This window comes from Equus asinus, chromosome 10 (genome assembly GCF_041296235.1).
Source record: "Equus asinus isolate D_3611 breed Donkey chromosome 10, EquAss-T2T_v2, whole genome shotgun sequence".
NCBI lineage: Eukaryota > Metazoa > Chordata > Mammalia > Perissodactyla > Equidae > Equus > Equus asinus.
This window is the reverse complement of record NC_091799.1, coordinates 15,597,813-15,612,630: the sequence shown is the minus strand read 5'-3', so window position 1 is coordinate 15,612,630 and position 14,818 is coordinate 15,597,813. Positions and strand designations below refer to the sequence as shown.

Here is a 14,818-nt window from a genome sequence, read left to right as displayed (position 1 = left end):
AGGAAAAAAATAAAATCTTTAAAAATAAATTTATGTTTCAATATAAAGTACTTCACATGCAAACAAGTGTCTGGGCCTATAATAACTGATAGTATTCAAGGATATGGTTAGAATTGCAAAAATGCCTACTAATGTATAATTCTTGGCATTAAGCGGCCAGTTTGAATATAGCTCTTTAAATCTGAAATTCTATATAATGACAGACTTTATTATAGTCTAGTCCAAAGCCCTTGAACTTTCCAAAATGGTACCAAAACATATAGTGTATTTTTCAGCTTGTTTGTACTGGTGGTACCCTTTTGAATTTTATTTTTGGCTTTACACTTGGAGGTTGAAAGTTGAGTTCAAGACAGCACTAAACAAGTCGGCAGTCATTACTTGCAGGCTCTCTAAACTGACATTGACAGTGTCTCCCAGAATCTAGGTAACATCCACAGTCACTGCAGTTGTCACCTGGTGGCCCTGTAGTTCTGGGTGTCCAGGTGATGGGAACTGTGTCCCTCCCTGACAGTGCCTTCTTAGGTGCTCATGAGGCCTGACCTGGTGCTGCAACACTGACCGTGGGTCCACTCAATTGCACTAGAAACACAGTTTGTACATTGATTAGAATTTGGCAGGACACTTCTAAAAAGTTAATGACGCCCTGGCTGAGAACCCCTGTGATACACACTAGTCGCATCCAGTCCAATCTTGAATTTTTATGTGCTATTTTTGGCAGACCTAAATGAAGATCTTGTTACTTAGCCGTTCCTGGTGTACTGAAGATACTGAGCTTCTTGTCGTTACAGGATAGGCTGGAAAGTGTAACACATGAGTCCAGCTTTGCCTGTGGGGCCGATCCCAGTAGGCAGGAGTCTCTTAACCAAAGGCTTCCTCTGAAACATGTGACAACCTTAGTTCTTTAACCAAAGATATAGATGTCCAAAGCTTTAATCTGCTTGGAATTTATTCTTGGCCAGAGGGGCCTGGGTAATCCACTGGTCAGGAACCTGATCCTGGATCCAGGTATACCTGGGTTGAGTCCAGCCCTGCCTATTTCCCGCTGTAGGACCTTTGGCAAGGTGCTTGACTTCTCTGAGCTTCAGGTTTTTACGTGAAGAATCGGGATAATAATTCTATTTTCCTCACAGGATTCTTGTGCAAATACAATGCAGTAATGGACAGGCCCTGCTTCCCACAAGAGTCTGGCACACAGGAAGATCTCAATCCATGTCAGCTCTTAGTAATCATGTGCTCCAAGATGTGGACTAGCTCGATGTTTCCCCCTGATGCAGTTTAGTTATGTGACATTATTTATTAAATACTTTCCTTTTCCTATTGTTATGGAAACTTACCTGATTTTTATTAAATTACTTGGTAGGATTGGGTTCCCTATTGTTTCCCACTGATTAGATTTCTGGTTTTGTGCCAAGTAACACATTATTGTGATTATTGTTATTTTATAATACATTATGATATTGTCTATTTTAGTCCTGACCAGAGTTGTAAGAAGGTTTGAGCCCAACATAGCAATGAAATGGGTTTTAAACAACCGTACCCCGTGGCACTCACCTAACAAGGAAAAAAGTTCTCTGTTGAAGAAAATGAGGCAAAGAAGGGATGCCGGCCCTGCCTCTAATGAGTTCTCATTGTGCAGACTAAATTCCTCTTACATAGAATCAGAAATTATGTTTGAATTTGAACTTGCACATCCCTTCTGTTTCCAACGGTCTCCTAGTCTGAATGTATGATTTGTGAAATGTGTTCCATACTTGGGTAGTTGTCATGTGGGTTCGGCTCTCTGATTATTCATTCCTTAGACACCCGTTGAGTTAGCCTTAATCACAGTAAACTCACTGAATATAAATGAGATCAGTATTGGTAATTCCAGAGGAATTTGCGTTATTCACCAACACTCTCGGGACATAGGGTTTGCCAGGGCACCGCGTACGGTGGAAGTCGGCCATAAGCGGTGCAGCTTGGGGGCATCTCATGCCACAGAGATGCACAAGGTTTCTAAAGTGGTGCCGAGCGGGCCTGCGCTCTGCGACATCCGGAGTAGCCGGTATCTTTCTTGGGGTTTTAGGACTGCACTTCCCAATGTCGAGAAGCACCAAATGCCGCGCTGAAAATCAGTCCCCCTGCTGACCAAGAAATTGGCCCCAGCTTGGTTGTGGCCCGCGGTAACGGTCTAGGCCGGGCCTTGGGAACGCCGGGAGCCTGCGGGTCCCGGCGCGGCGCCGAGGGGGTTAAGGCGGCCGAGCGGCGGGGGCGGGCCTCGCGGGCCGGGCTCGGGGCCCTTTGTTAACGGGCGCGTCCGAGCGGAGACGGAGACGCGGCCGCGGCCGTGGGCGGGCGCGGGGCGGCGGCGAGGCGGCATGGCGGGGCCGCGGGGGCCCGCGGGGGCGCGCGGGGCCAGCGGGCAGAGCCGGGCCTGAGCGGGGCGGCGGAACGAGCCGGGGAGCCCGCCCCACGCCGCCGGCGCGCGAAGATGTTGGAGATCTGCTTGAAGTTGGTGGGCTGCAAATCCAAGAAGGGGCTCTCCTCGTCCTCCAGCTGCTACCTGGAAGGTGAGCGCCGCGCCGCCGCCGGCGGGGGTCGAGGTGGCCGCGGGGGCACCGGCCGGGCCTTCCTAGGCCTCGCCCGCGCGGGCGCTCCCTCTCCCTCCCTCTCTGTCTCTCTCCCTCTCGTTCTCCCTCTCCCCACCCCCCCTCCCTCTTTCTCTCGACCGCCCCTGGGCGCTGCCCCTAGCAAGGAGGATGCGGGGCTCTGGCCCGCTCGCTAACCCCGGGAGAGCCCACGTCGCGGGTCCCCAGCTGCGGGGCTCTACCCGAGAAAGTTTGAGAAAGCGAACTCTGCAGGCCTGAATGGCCTTGTGAGCTCACATTGTGGGATTTCCACCGTTAATTGGGAATTATGTGTCAAAAAGGTCTGCCCGTGTGTTTGTGAAACATATGATTTTCATTAAGTATCGTGTACAAAGGGAACACAGCTCTACCATTTATGGATACAGAATTTCAAGTGATCTTTCCACTCCCCCCACCCCCACCCCAGTCTTATCTACAGACCACGAAGAGGTCTTAGGAATTTTCTCTCTTTGGGGAGGAGAAAAGAGAAATTACACCAGATTTTAAGAAGGCGTTTTGAATGAGTTGGGAGTCCTTGGGGAGGGGGACCTCGTGTTAGGTTCCCTCCTGAAGCCTCAGGGCCAGCAGCATTTCACCTCGCCTTCTTTCCCTTCCACTCTCCTTTTCTTCTCGAATCCATTTATTTATTTGTTTCTTTCTTTCTTTCCTGTTACTTGTCTTTCACTTCTTGGTAAGGTGACAAGTGAAAAAAGACAATTGAGGATGATGAGCAGTCGTCATTTTGTAATCTCAAGGTGGACCTAAAATTGATCTGATTTAGGGCCTGACTGGTCGTCCCAGACTCTTGCTTTCAGCAGAAGGGCTAATAGTGCTTCAGAGACGTAATCCTGCTTGTGTTTCTCTGTCATTTTCTTTTTAAGACTCAAAGTAGGAATAGAAATATAAAGCTCATCTTAGAACAAGTAGGATTTCGCCTCTAGTGCCGTGAAGTTGTAATGTTTTTCAAGTGAAGAACAGATAAATGGAGGCCTCATTAATTGTCTAACCTGTTTTTCTTTTCTTTCCAACTTTTTGACTTGAGGGTCTGCCTGGCGTCACATGTGCAGCCCAGACCATAAAGACCAATGGGTGTTGCAGGTGAGACCTGTTCGCCCTTCTCGCCCAAGATGTGCACGTCGGTCCCCTTCCCTCTCTGGGATTTCGGGCCTTGGAGGAGGCTCATCCAGATGGAGTGAGCTCACAAAATCTAGCTTTTGGGGGGAGGAGACGGTTTATTTGTCTCTACAAGTTGGCATTTGAGCAGCCAAAATCATCTTCAGTTAATATGTCGCTTCTTTTCCAAGTTGCTCAGAATTCTGAACACACTCTCATTTCCATCTGTAACGAGTTAGTGTTAGGCATTATCATCTCCGCTGCGCAGATGCACGCCGAAGGCGGGGGAGATGAATGGACTTTTGTAACAGTGGAGCTGGAGGAAAGTTCAGGCCACAGTGAAGCTCTGACTTTGTTTTGTTTTCCTGAGGGTAAATGAGAGATTTAGTATGTACCTGGCTGGTTTAATTATTGTTTTTGAGGAAAAAAATCTAATATAAAGTGTCTTATTCCAGTCCACCAGACTGCTTTGGGTCAAGGCTTCATCTAGGAAGGTATCAGTCTAGGAATTTTCTTGGTATTGAGTGTTCCTTATTTCATTGTTTTTTTTAATTGGAGATAGTAAATGGAATTATTGTTTTGTAGTTGAGAGAATTTAACAAACCTCAGTAATGGTTTCTTAAATACTGGACGTGCTGTTAGTCTCTTGGGAAACACAGTTGCCAACATCTGGATAAGTAATCCAGCCTTTCCATTTTTACTGACGTCTAAATCAGTCAGTCGGTGTTTACTGACACCACTTGGGGCCCCGGCATCCCAGGTCAGGAGGAACATTGAGTATGGTTGAGTTTTCCATTCTGTCCAAGAAGACTCGGCCATAAATGCCACTTGATCATGCATCTACTTGCTCCTTGGGCCTAGCTGTCAAAGCAACAATTATTAAATGCTTACTGTGTGCCAGGCACTGTTTCAGGATTCTGTATGATTTAATTTGCACATTTCTCATGATGGCTCTGTGATTATTTCCATTTTATAGATGAGGAAACTGACGCACCAAAAGATTAGGAAACTTGTCTAAGGTCGCAGAGCTAGCAAGTGGTGGTGCTGGGATTCGAATCCATGCTGTCTGGCTCCGAAGAGCCCAGTTTTGGCCACTCCATGCTTTAGCGACTGTCACTGTTGATGTCCTTTGGAACTCTCTGTGGATGTTAAAATGGAGTCTTCAGAAACACTCTGACTAATGTCTGAAATAGGATAGTCTGTCTTTCTCTTCTAGAAACCTAATAGTTGTAAAAAAGATGACCTTTAGCAGTAGAATTAAACTTTTTAAGTGTATATTTTACAATAGCTGTACGTGGTAAAGGATTCTAAAGGGTATTTGGTGAAAGTTCTGTCTCCTATCCTGTTTCCCTACGCCAGAAGTAATCACTCCGGAGCTTCTTGTGTACCTTCTAGAAGTATTTTATGCATACATAAGCACTTAGAGCGTTTGAATTTTGTGCTCCACCTTTGTGGAAATGCATGTTTGCAGCAGTATCTATTCACTGTGGCCACATTTACCTTGCAATCTTTGGTGTGCTTCAAACGCGGAATTTTCTGATTTATTTCTCCCCCTAGAGACGTGAAAGGAAGCAAACGTGAACAGTAGCCATTTGAATTCAGTGTTTTCCAGTTTATCTTGTTTGTTCATGTGTTTGTATTCACATACATTGTACGTGAATATTGCACATGCACATGTTCTTTAGTTTGGAATCAAAAACTAATGACTGTGAAGTGAACTCCTCTCGAACTTTCAAAATTTATTTTAAGGACCCGCTTTTAAACGCTTCTTTCTAGCAGTTAACTTTCTGGCAAATGCTTTATGTGGTGCCAGCCATGCAGATACACTTTTAGAACTTCTGCTTCAGAGAAGCTTATGCTGTCATTCTAAATACTCTGTCCTGAGGTCATCAAATACTTCCCTTGTTTAGTAACAAAGAAAATCTGAGGCTCTTTCTGTAACCTAATATAAAGTCAGTGAGTCCTTTTCATTTGAGGTTGCGTTAAAATGTTGAGCATTTCTGACGTGACGGGCCTTGGCACTAAGTGCTTCGTAGACGTCCTCACTTAGTTCTCAGACCAGCGCCGTGAGGTTTGGAGAGGAGAGGAGGAAGGAGGACCTCAGTTCACTTTGGTTGGAAATACTTTTGAGTTTGGGGTGGAAGAGCCCAGTTTTTGTCTGAACTCTCTCTGCTTCTCTGTTTCCTTACCTCTCAGATAGAGAGAACAAACATCCTCTGTCCAGCCCACCTTAGAGGATCATTTTGAGGAGCTGTGAGATGATTCAAGTGAAAGTTCTGAAACCAGCAACATGTTCAACGTGTGTATTTGTACTGACGTGCAGTTCCTTTGACATGTCCTTAAGTCCAGACAGTTTTAGGGCTAGGGTATTGCTAAGGTTCCATTCTCATGTGAGGCATGCAGCTCCAGAGCCAGCCAGCCTGGACACGGATGCCAGGCGTGCTCCCCGGTGACCCTAGGCATGTTGCTCTCTGAGCCTCGGTGCTCTCATTTCTATAATAAGGCTCATAGTAGTCCCTATCTCACTGAGTTGGGAGAGTCACATGAGAGATTTCATTTAAATTATTTAGCACAGAGCAAGATGTTAGCATCTGTTAGCTGTTGTTATTTTAAACAAACATTTAGCAGTCTAAAATGTTGGCGTTGCCACTTTGTCTAATGGCTGAAGTGATGATAGAATTGAGCTGAACCCACCCAAAAGTTTTTCTTATTGTTAACAAAAGTGTTTCTAAGTTTGCTTCGATGCATTTAATTAATACTTCCTGTCCTTGGTTTTAAGGAAAAGTATCTTCCCTTTCTCTGACCCTCTCTGATTCCCAGGGTGAATATTTTAATTGTGGAAGAAAAGATCCCATTGGTTCATGGTTGGCATCTTATTTCTTCTCTCCAGAGGCAGTATTTCCACAGCTCTAAACATCTAAAAACTGAAAATCTCATACTCCTTATTACCTTGTTGTAAAATTGAGTCATAATTTTGCCAGTGTAATCACTGATCTGAAATAGAAACAGGAAAAATTATCTATGGGTAGGTTTTTTTTTTTAGGAAGATTAGCCCTGAGCTAACTACTGCCAATCCTCCTCTTTTTGCTGAGGAAGACTGGCCCTGAGCTAACATCTGTGCCCATCTTCCTCCACTTTGTATGTGGAACATCTACCACAGCCTGGCTTTTGCCAAGCGGTGCCATGTCTGCACCCGGGATCCGAACCGGTGAACCCCAGCTGCCGAGAAGCAGACCGTACGAACTTAACTGCTGCGCCACCAGGCCGGCCCCTGTGGATAGGTTTTTAAAATATATAACAACATTGTACAACATGATGACTATAGTTAGTACTGTATTGTATATTTAAAAGTTGTTAAGAGAGTAGATCTTAAAAGTCCTCATCATAAGGAAAAAAAAATTTTAATTACGTGTGGTGATGGATGTTAACTAAACTAATTATGGGAATCTTTTCTTAATATATACGTATATCAAATCATGTATACTTTAAACTTATACAATGTTATATGTCAATTATATCTCAATAAAACTGGAAAAAATATGAAAGAACTAAAGATCAAATGGGACATTGGAAGAATTTAACTTTTCCTCTGTAATGGTGGATCATAATCATAATTAAACAAAGAAAAATAATTTATAAAATAAATTCTTAGGTTAATGTTTTGTTGTTGTTGTTTTTTTTTTTACTTCTTTTACTTACTTTTTTTTAATGGAAAATTTTAAACCTATAATGGAAGCACACAGCATAATGAATTCCCTTGTACTCATCACCCAGCTTTAACAATTATCAGCTTATGGTCAAGTTGATAGGTTTTCAAGGTTTTCTTGCCTAGTGAAGTTATAGTTTCTAAAGCCATTTGGAAGAATAGCTTGCTAGTTAGCGACTTTTAAGAGTCTAACTTTGTCCTCAGATAATGAGAGTTGTTATTTTCTGAAGTTGGTTTTCAAATCTTTCTTTCTTAACCCATGCCGTAGATACTTTCTGATACTGTCTATGTCAGTTGATGGTGATAAGGAAGACAGACAGACAGGTGAGGGAGACAGAGAAGCATTTGGGAATTAGAGAGGAGGAAGGAGGAATGGAAGACAGACGCTGGAAGGCAAAGGCAAAAAGACAGGTTGAAACAGAAAGGGAAACAAAGGAGAGAGGGGAGGAAGACAGTGAGGGGACAGGGACAGAAGGGGGATGGCCGGAGGGGTGGGGGAGAAAGAAAAAAAGCAAGATTGTGAGAGAGAGAAGTGCCAGAGACAGTGATGGACTGTCTGGGTGGCTGATGGATAGAGAACTGGAGGGGAGGCAGCTGAGGCACCTCGCTCGGCTTCCACATCCTCCCCTCTCGTGCTGGAGTCCACCTGATAGGGTCGTGGGGGTTTAGTGCAGATGGAGTGCTTGGTGCAGAGCTGGCACTCAGAAGGGATCAATAACCATTAGCTGTCATTCTCTCCCATTCAGTTGCGTAAACTTTAACCTCATTACTCTTAAATTCTCTTTAGAGACCTAATTCTTTTTTTTTTTTAAGATTTTATTTTTCCTTTTTCTCCCCAAAGCCCCCCAGTACATAGTTGTGTATTTTTAGTTGTGGGTCCTTCTAGTTGTGGCATGTGGGACGCCACCTCAGCATGGCCTGATGAGCGGTGCTGTGTCCATGCCCAGGATCCGAACTGGCGAAACCCTGGGCCACCAAAGCAGATCTCATGAACTTAACCACTCGGCCACGGGGCCGGCCCCTAGAGACCTAATTCTTATCAATCTTACCGGTCCTCAAATTTAGCCAATAGTGTTGTACATTGAATACCTTAAAATTGAATTTAAAGGCTGGCCATAAATAGAATTAGCCACTGCTTTTTGGAGTCAAAATACCTTTTTTTGGTCACGTTCAATTACTCAGATTAGCAATAGAAATAATACTGGCTAACAAGACATTCTGGGGAGATGGCCTGCCGTTGGGAAGCCCCTTTACTTCAGTGACTCAGCTCTAAACGGACCCAGGAGTCCTTGATGACACTTTCCCAGAGAACAGGAAATCTGAAACGAGTGCTTTCAAATCATCCCAGGCCTGGCGGCAGAGGGGGAGGCTTTTGGCCTACTGCAAAGGGCCTGTGACAGGATGCAAATGAGCCTTTATGGTTAGCAGGCTCACTGCGGGCAGTTTGAGTCAGGGCCAGTGCAGGGGTTCGTGGAACAGACAACACGTGTGTGGAGGCCTCAGGGCTCTAACCAGGGGGCGGTCTGCCTGTTAGGAGACTGTAACAAAGCCTATTTCCTTTGAAAGCACAGAGAAATGGACTTTTATGTTACACCTTCTTTTAGGATCTTGGTCATGGTTTACAATCCATTAAAAAAATTATTGCATTTCCTAGATTTTTATAAAAGTTTTCCTGGTCAGGTTACATTTGCTTTTCATATTTACTGTCTGTCATTTCTATTATTGCAGGTTAACAGATAATCAAGGTGCAGGCTTCAGCCATGACTTAATATTTTACCTTGTTGCCAAAGACCGAGAGGTGCAGGGTGTTCTACATATGAGTTCTTTCTTTTTTTTTTTTGAGGAAGATTAGCCCTGAGCTAACATCTGCTGCCAATCTTCCTCTTTTTGCTGAAGAAGACTAGCCCTGAGCTAACATCCGTGCCCATCTTCTTCTACTTTACGTGTGGGACGCCTACCACAGCATGGCTTGATGAGCAGTGCTGTGTCCGCACCGGGATCCGGACCGGCAAACCCCAGGCCGCCGAAGCGGAACATGCACACTTAACCGCTGTGCCACCGGGCTGGCCCTACATACAAGTTCATTTTAATACACAGGAGCCGGTACTGTATGTCCTGCACAGCGCTATGCAGGACTCTGCATTGCTGAAGATTCTATGATAAGAACGCGTGGTCTCTGCCCCAAAGGAGTGTACCATATTGTGGTGACAACAGTAAGTGAAGGAGTAATTGCCCTGTAGTGCCGTGCCCTAGTGCCAGATCCTACACCTGACGTTCCTGCAAAAATTCTGTCATGGGGGCCGGCCCAGTGGTACAGCGGTTAAGTGCGCATGTTCTGCTTTGGCGGCCCGGGGTTCACTGGTTCGGATCCCGGGTGCAGACATGGCACTACTTGGCAAAAGCCAGGCTGTGGTAGGCGTCCCACATATAAAGTAGAGGAAGATGGGCATGGATGTTAGCTCAGGGCCAGTCTTCCTCAGCAAAAAGAGGAGGATTGGCAGTAGTTAGCTCAGGGCTAATCTTCCTCAAAAAAAAAAAAAACTCTGTGCATGTAGGGTGAGCCCTCCTGACAGCCCAACTAGATGGATACCATTGTTGCCCTATTGTGTAGTTGAGAAACTGAGGCTCAGAAATTAGTATCTTTAAGACATGGTGGGCTGAGATTTGAACAAAGTTGTCCACCCTGGAGTCCAGGGTTAATGCACTGCAAGGGACATGTGAACAGATTCCTTACTGTGTGTTGCAGGGCAGTAATGGAAACAGACACCAGGTACCCAAGTGAGGGAAAGGGGAAGTAATCAATTGGGGGCAAGGCGGTAGGGAGGAGGAAGGACCAGCCAGAGGCTGACTATAGGTAGTGAGGTCAGGAGGATGAGCAGTAAGTAGGCTGGGAAGGCATTCCACGGAGAGTGTATGGCCCTTGTCAAGTGCACACAGGTGAGGCAGCAGTGGGGTTTTGTTGGGGGGAAACTGCAATGCATTTGGGGAGTCTGGAATGAAAAGTAGGGGTCGTGGGAGAAGATGATCCCAGGCCAGACCCTGCAGGGCCTCCTCATATGCCCTCTTGGGGAACTTGGACTTTTCCTATGGTCGTGGTAATAATAACAACCCAACCAGTTTTTGAGGGCCTGTTACATGCTAGGAGCAGTGTCCCCCACGTTATCTGCAAACCGCCAGCTACTCTGCAAGGCCCATGATAACTCTCTTCCTTACGGTGCCACAGAAGACACTTGCTAGTAAATGGGGACTGGGCATCGACAGGCAGGGCTGCCTCCCCAGCCTTCTCTCTTGCTCCTCTGCCAGCAGCCATCTCCATGGGACTTTAACAGGAGAGTGACTTGGTCGGGTTTGCATTTTAGAAAGACCCCTCTGGTGGCAGTGTGGAGGTGGAAGGGAGGGGGCAGGGTCAGAGAGGGAAACCAGTCAAGGGTGTGGTGAGTCATGGAAAGGACAGGACTGACCAGAGACATGTGGGAGGACAAGTGGCCCGAATATGGGTGTGAACTTACTGGGCCGAGGGCGGGGGGGTCAGTGACAGGTGTTCAGAGTAGTTTGAAAGTGCTGGGGTCCCATTTTATGTGGGTCTTTCTGCTCCATTTCCAGTAACCGTAGACGTCTTTGACAGTAGGTCTCTTAGCAAGTGATATAGCAGCCCTGTGTGTTTTGCTGTTCGGTGGAGGGTGGGGGACGGACCGTGTGGGCAGAGAGGTTCATGTTTGGACTCCCGATGGGGGCAGCGGGGTGGAGAGTTCTCTTTGCTGAGACTGCCTGGCTGAGAACTTTTGAATGCAAAAAGCTTCCAGAAGAAACAGTTAAACTTTGGGCGAATTTAAATAACTTTGTTGTTTAACTTTTTGTTTTTTAAAGGAGATTTCTCTAGAAACCTGTTTAATTTATTGCCTATAATGCTCATAAGTGGGAAGTAATACAGCTGCATTTGTTTAAAAAGAAAATTGCATAATTTGGATTTCTCACTAATTTTTAGCTGCCTCCTTGGCCCCTCTCACCGTCTGATCGCTGGGCTTCTCCTGACCCTAATCCATAGTGCAGGAGTTATTGACCTGCAGGGCCCTCGGGGTCTGGGATAGAATTCAGGGCTCCACGTCCTGGGAGGGGAAAAGGTTAAAACTTTATTTCAGTCACCTCTAACTGAAAGTTAGTACTTCATTCTTTTAAGGATGTTGGTAACAAATCACAGTAATATTAGCAGTATTTGTGACTCTGTCACCAATAGAAATCAGATATTTTCATATCATTTAACAGAGTGATTATTACTTATACTCATCACTACTTTGAAATGACAGTAGTTACCACTGGATCGTGTTATTTAATGTGTTAATAAAGAAGCATGTATTTAATGCATTAATAAAGAAGCTCTGTATCACAAATTTTTGAAAAGATTGTGAGGACTTTCAGTAAAATTGTTTGTCTTTCAGTCCTCCTTACTTATTTTATGCATTTACAAGCTTCCTTCTGAGGGGGAGGCCCTAGGCATCACCAGAGGGCCCGAGGCTCACGCCGTGAAGGCTCCTCAGTGGCCTTGGTGCGTCAGGCTGCCTCGGATCCCTGTGCTAATGCTGTTTCCCTTGCCGGCATGGTCTTGTTCGGGGGTCTACCTCCTTCTAACCCCGGTGAGCTGACCCCTCACAGCTCCTGGCCCTCAGTGTCTGTGTCCTGATAAATTAATCCACGGGCCGGCACTTGTCTTCTCTTAGACTTCGCTTCAGGCCATGTGAATTTTCATCCACTGTATTTCTCCCACAAGGAGGAGAGGCCGCGGGGTGACTCCTCGCGTCGTTACCACCCTGCTCCCCAGCAGCTGATGCAGTGGTTTGGGGTGCTGGGAAAATTCGGGTCAGTGTGCAGTTAATGCCAGGGCTATATTTAGCTAAACTAGTTTTCAAAACAATTTTAACTGCTCCAGGTGAGGGTCTAAATTACAAAATAAAGGACTGTGTAGAGCATAGATAAAATGACTTTCATCAAGTTCAACTTGTGGGAAATAATACTTTTCCTCTAAGCTCACTTTATAAGAAGTTGTATGAGACTGTTATAAACTGACTTGAGAATAGTCTGAGCATGATCTCATCAGTTGGAACAGAGCATGAAATAAAACACGAAGCCTTCCCTCTTTTCTGAAGGGTCTGTTTTATAGATTTTTAAGTTACAGAAACTCCTTGAACTGGAGGATAATAGTGAAAGACCCACAAAGGAAACAGGAATAAAGCAACAAGGGTTTAAATAATTAAATGCGAGCAGAAGTAGGGGGGATGTTTCTCACGTCTGACACGCCTGCCCTGCGCCCTCCCCCACACAGAGCTGTCTCCGCAAGCCGGTGGTGCCGCGTAGCTGTAGCTGGCGCTTGCACTCCAGAGAGAACCGTGACCTTGGGCCCGAGCGCCAACAGGAAGGTGGGGAGCTTCCCAGGGATGTTTTTCCTGGAGGTGAAGTCACCCCTCCCCTCGGGCCTGTGAAGTAGCAGGCCGCTGGAGTTCGTGCGCATCTTGCATCTTACCTCTTCCTGCCTGCCAGTGGTGGGCTCAGCAGCAGCAGCAGCCCCTGGAAGTCTAGACCAGATAAGCCATATTGGAGAATCTTTGGTAAACATTTTTGATCAGTGACTCGCAACTTTAAGACAGGATTATTTTTGTATATAATGGTCTTTAAACTGTACTTTAAAGACCCAAGCCATTTTCTTAGAATACTGTCCCAACAAGTTAATCATGCACGGCTCCAGAGAATTCTGTGGCATTGTTCTTAATGAATTTTCAAACAGTTTGATATTCTCATAGGTGGAGCCATAGCTTTTTGGAGGTTTGGAAGCATTTTTAAGGTATCACCATTATTGGTGCCCAACTGGCTAATTAATGACTTTTCCACAGTTTTGTTGATGGGTGGAAACATTTTCATTAACAGTATAGTGAAATAACAAAAGGGTTTTAAATGGGATGAGAGGCACTTTTGAAGATACAAATCTTAAATATATTTAAAATATGACTCTTTTCAGAAAGGATGCTGCAGAAAATGTTCACTTAAAAAATGGAAGAATAGGGGCCAGCCTGATGGCACACTGGTTAAGTGTGCACATTCCACTTTGGTGGCCCAGGGTTCGCTGGTTCAGATCCCGGGTGCGGACATGGCACCGCTTAGCATGCCATGCTGTGGTAGGTGTCCCACATAGAACATGGAGGAAGATGGTCACGGATGTTAGCTCAGGGCCAGTCTTCCTCACCAAAAAGAGGAGGATTGGCAGATGTTAGCTCAGGGCTAATCTTCCTTAAAAAAAAAAAAAAAAAAAAGAATAGCAGGTGCTAAAATTTCTTTCCCAAGACTTAACAATAGCCAAAAGATCCACAGGAAGAACAGAAGAGGGGAGCTCTTTTGGACGTGTTTTTTGAATGAAGCCTTTGGGCTTCTTTAGGGGTCTGACTTCCTGACAGTGGGACTGGCAGAAAGTTCATGTATTAAGCAAGGAAGATTTAAGTGCGTTCTGCAACTTTAGCCTTGTAAGCTGTGATCATTTTTAAGGTTGACGAGTATAGTTCACTATGAAATGAAGCGAGGAACTTGGCGTTTGTACGTTGTGAGTCAATTTTGACATCAGCCTGGACTGGGAATTGACTGGAAGGGTTTGGTGTTGGACTGTGGCTGTACTTGAGTGTCTCGATCCAGAGGCATGCATGAGCAATACTTCCCTTTGGGCTTCGGCCATTAATTTGTGGAATGGAGCAAGAACTGGAGAGGAAAATTGAGGGACTGCCTTGGATTTCCTGACGTCCTGTTGAATCAAAAGCAGTGGGAGGCCCTTTCCTTCCTGACAAAGGCCTCATCCCCTTGTATGAAATTCCCAGCATCTGTCTCCATGTTGGGGACAGTCCCTCTCTCACCCATGCTTCAAGTCGATAGTCATCCCTGGGCAAGAGTCTATGTTCTGCCTATTCCAGGTGTTTTCCAGGCCACTTCCCCTGATTATGTAACTTTGATCAAATCCAGATGCTGCAGAATGTTTGATAGAAGAGGTCAAATGGCATTTGAGAAGAAAAGCGTTTCTGTATTCATGACTTTCGTTTCATTTCCTGTGTGGGCCCGGTCTGCCAGAGTCGTATGCTCATGGCCATGAGGTTGGGACACTAGAGGGAAACGCACAAATACTTTTTCAGGACAACTTGAGGAGATTTTGTCCTCCCCCACTGTACTTTTTCATGTTAGATGATCAATTATCTATGTGTCAGCTGCCTTCTATTTATAACAGTTTTTCTATTTTTGTAATTGTTCTCTGATTGTAGAAATAATCCACTTTCATTGTGAGAAATATGCCGAAATATAGAAAAGAATAAAGAAAATGTAAAATGTCTGTGATCCAAGCACCCCGAGTTAACTGCTGTTGCTGGTA

At 45.3% G+C, this 14,818-nt stretch overlaps 1 protein-coding gene across 3 annotated transcripts in view; it reads left to right on the top strand.

The window, feature by feature from the left end:
* The window catches only part of ABL1 (ABL proto-oncogene 1, non-receptor tyrosine kinase), a 137,929-nt gene that overhangs the window by 90,605 nt on the left and 32,506 nt on the right, over positions 1-14,818 (top strand). The window contains exon 1 of one of the 3 annotated variants that reach the window (XM_014863452.3): positions 2,327-2,549. The exons of the other annotated variants lie outside the window; for them this stretch is intronic. Within the exon in view, the coding sequence (XP_014718938.2) occupies positions 2,471-2,549 (79 nt within the window). The 5' untranslated portion in view covers positions 2,327-2,470. Of the gene's footprint in view, positions 1-2,326; positions 2,550-14,818 lie in introns of those variants that run through there. 3 annotated transcript variants of the gene reach the window in all.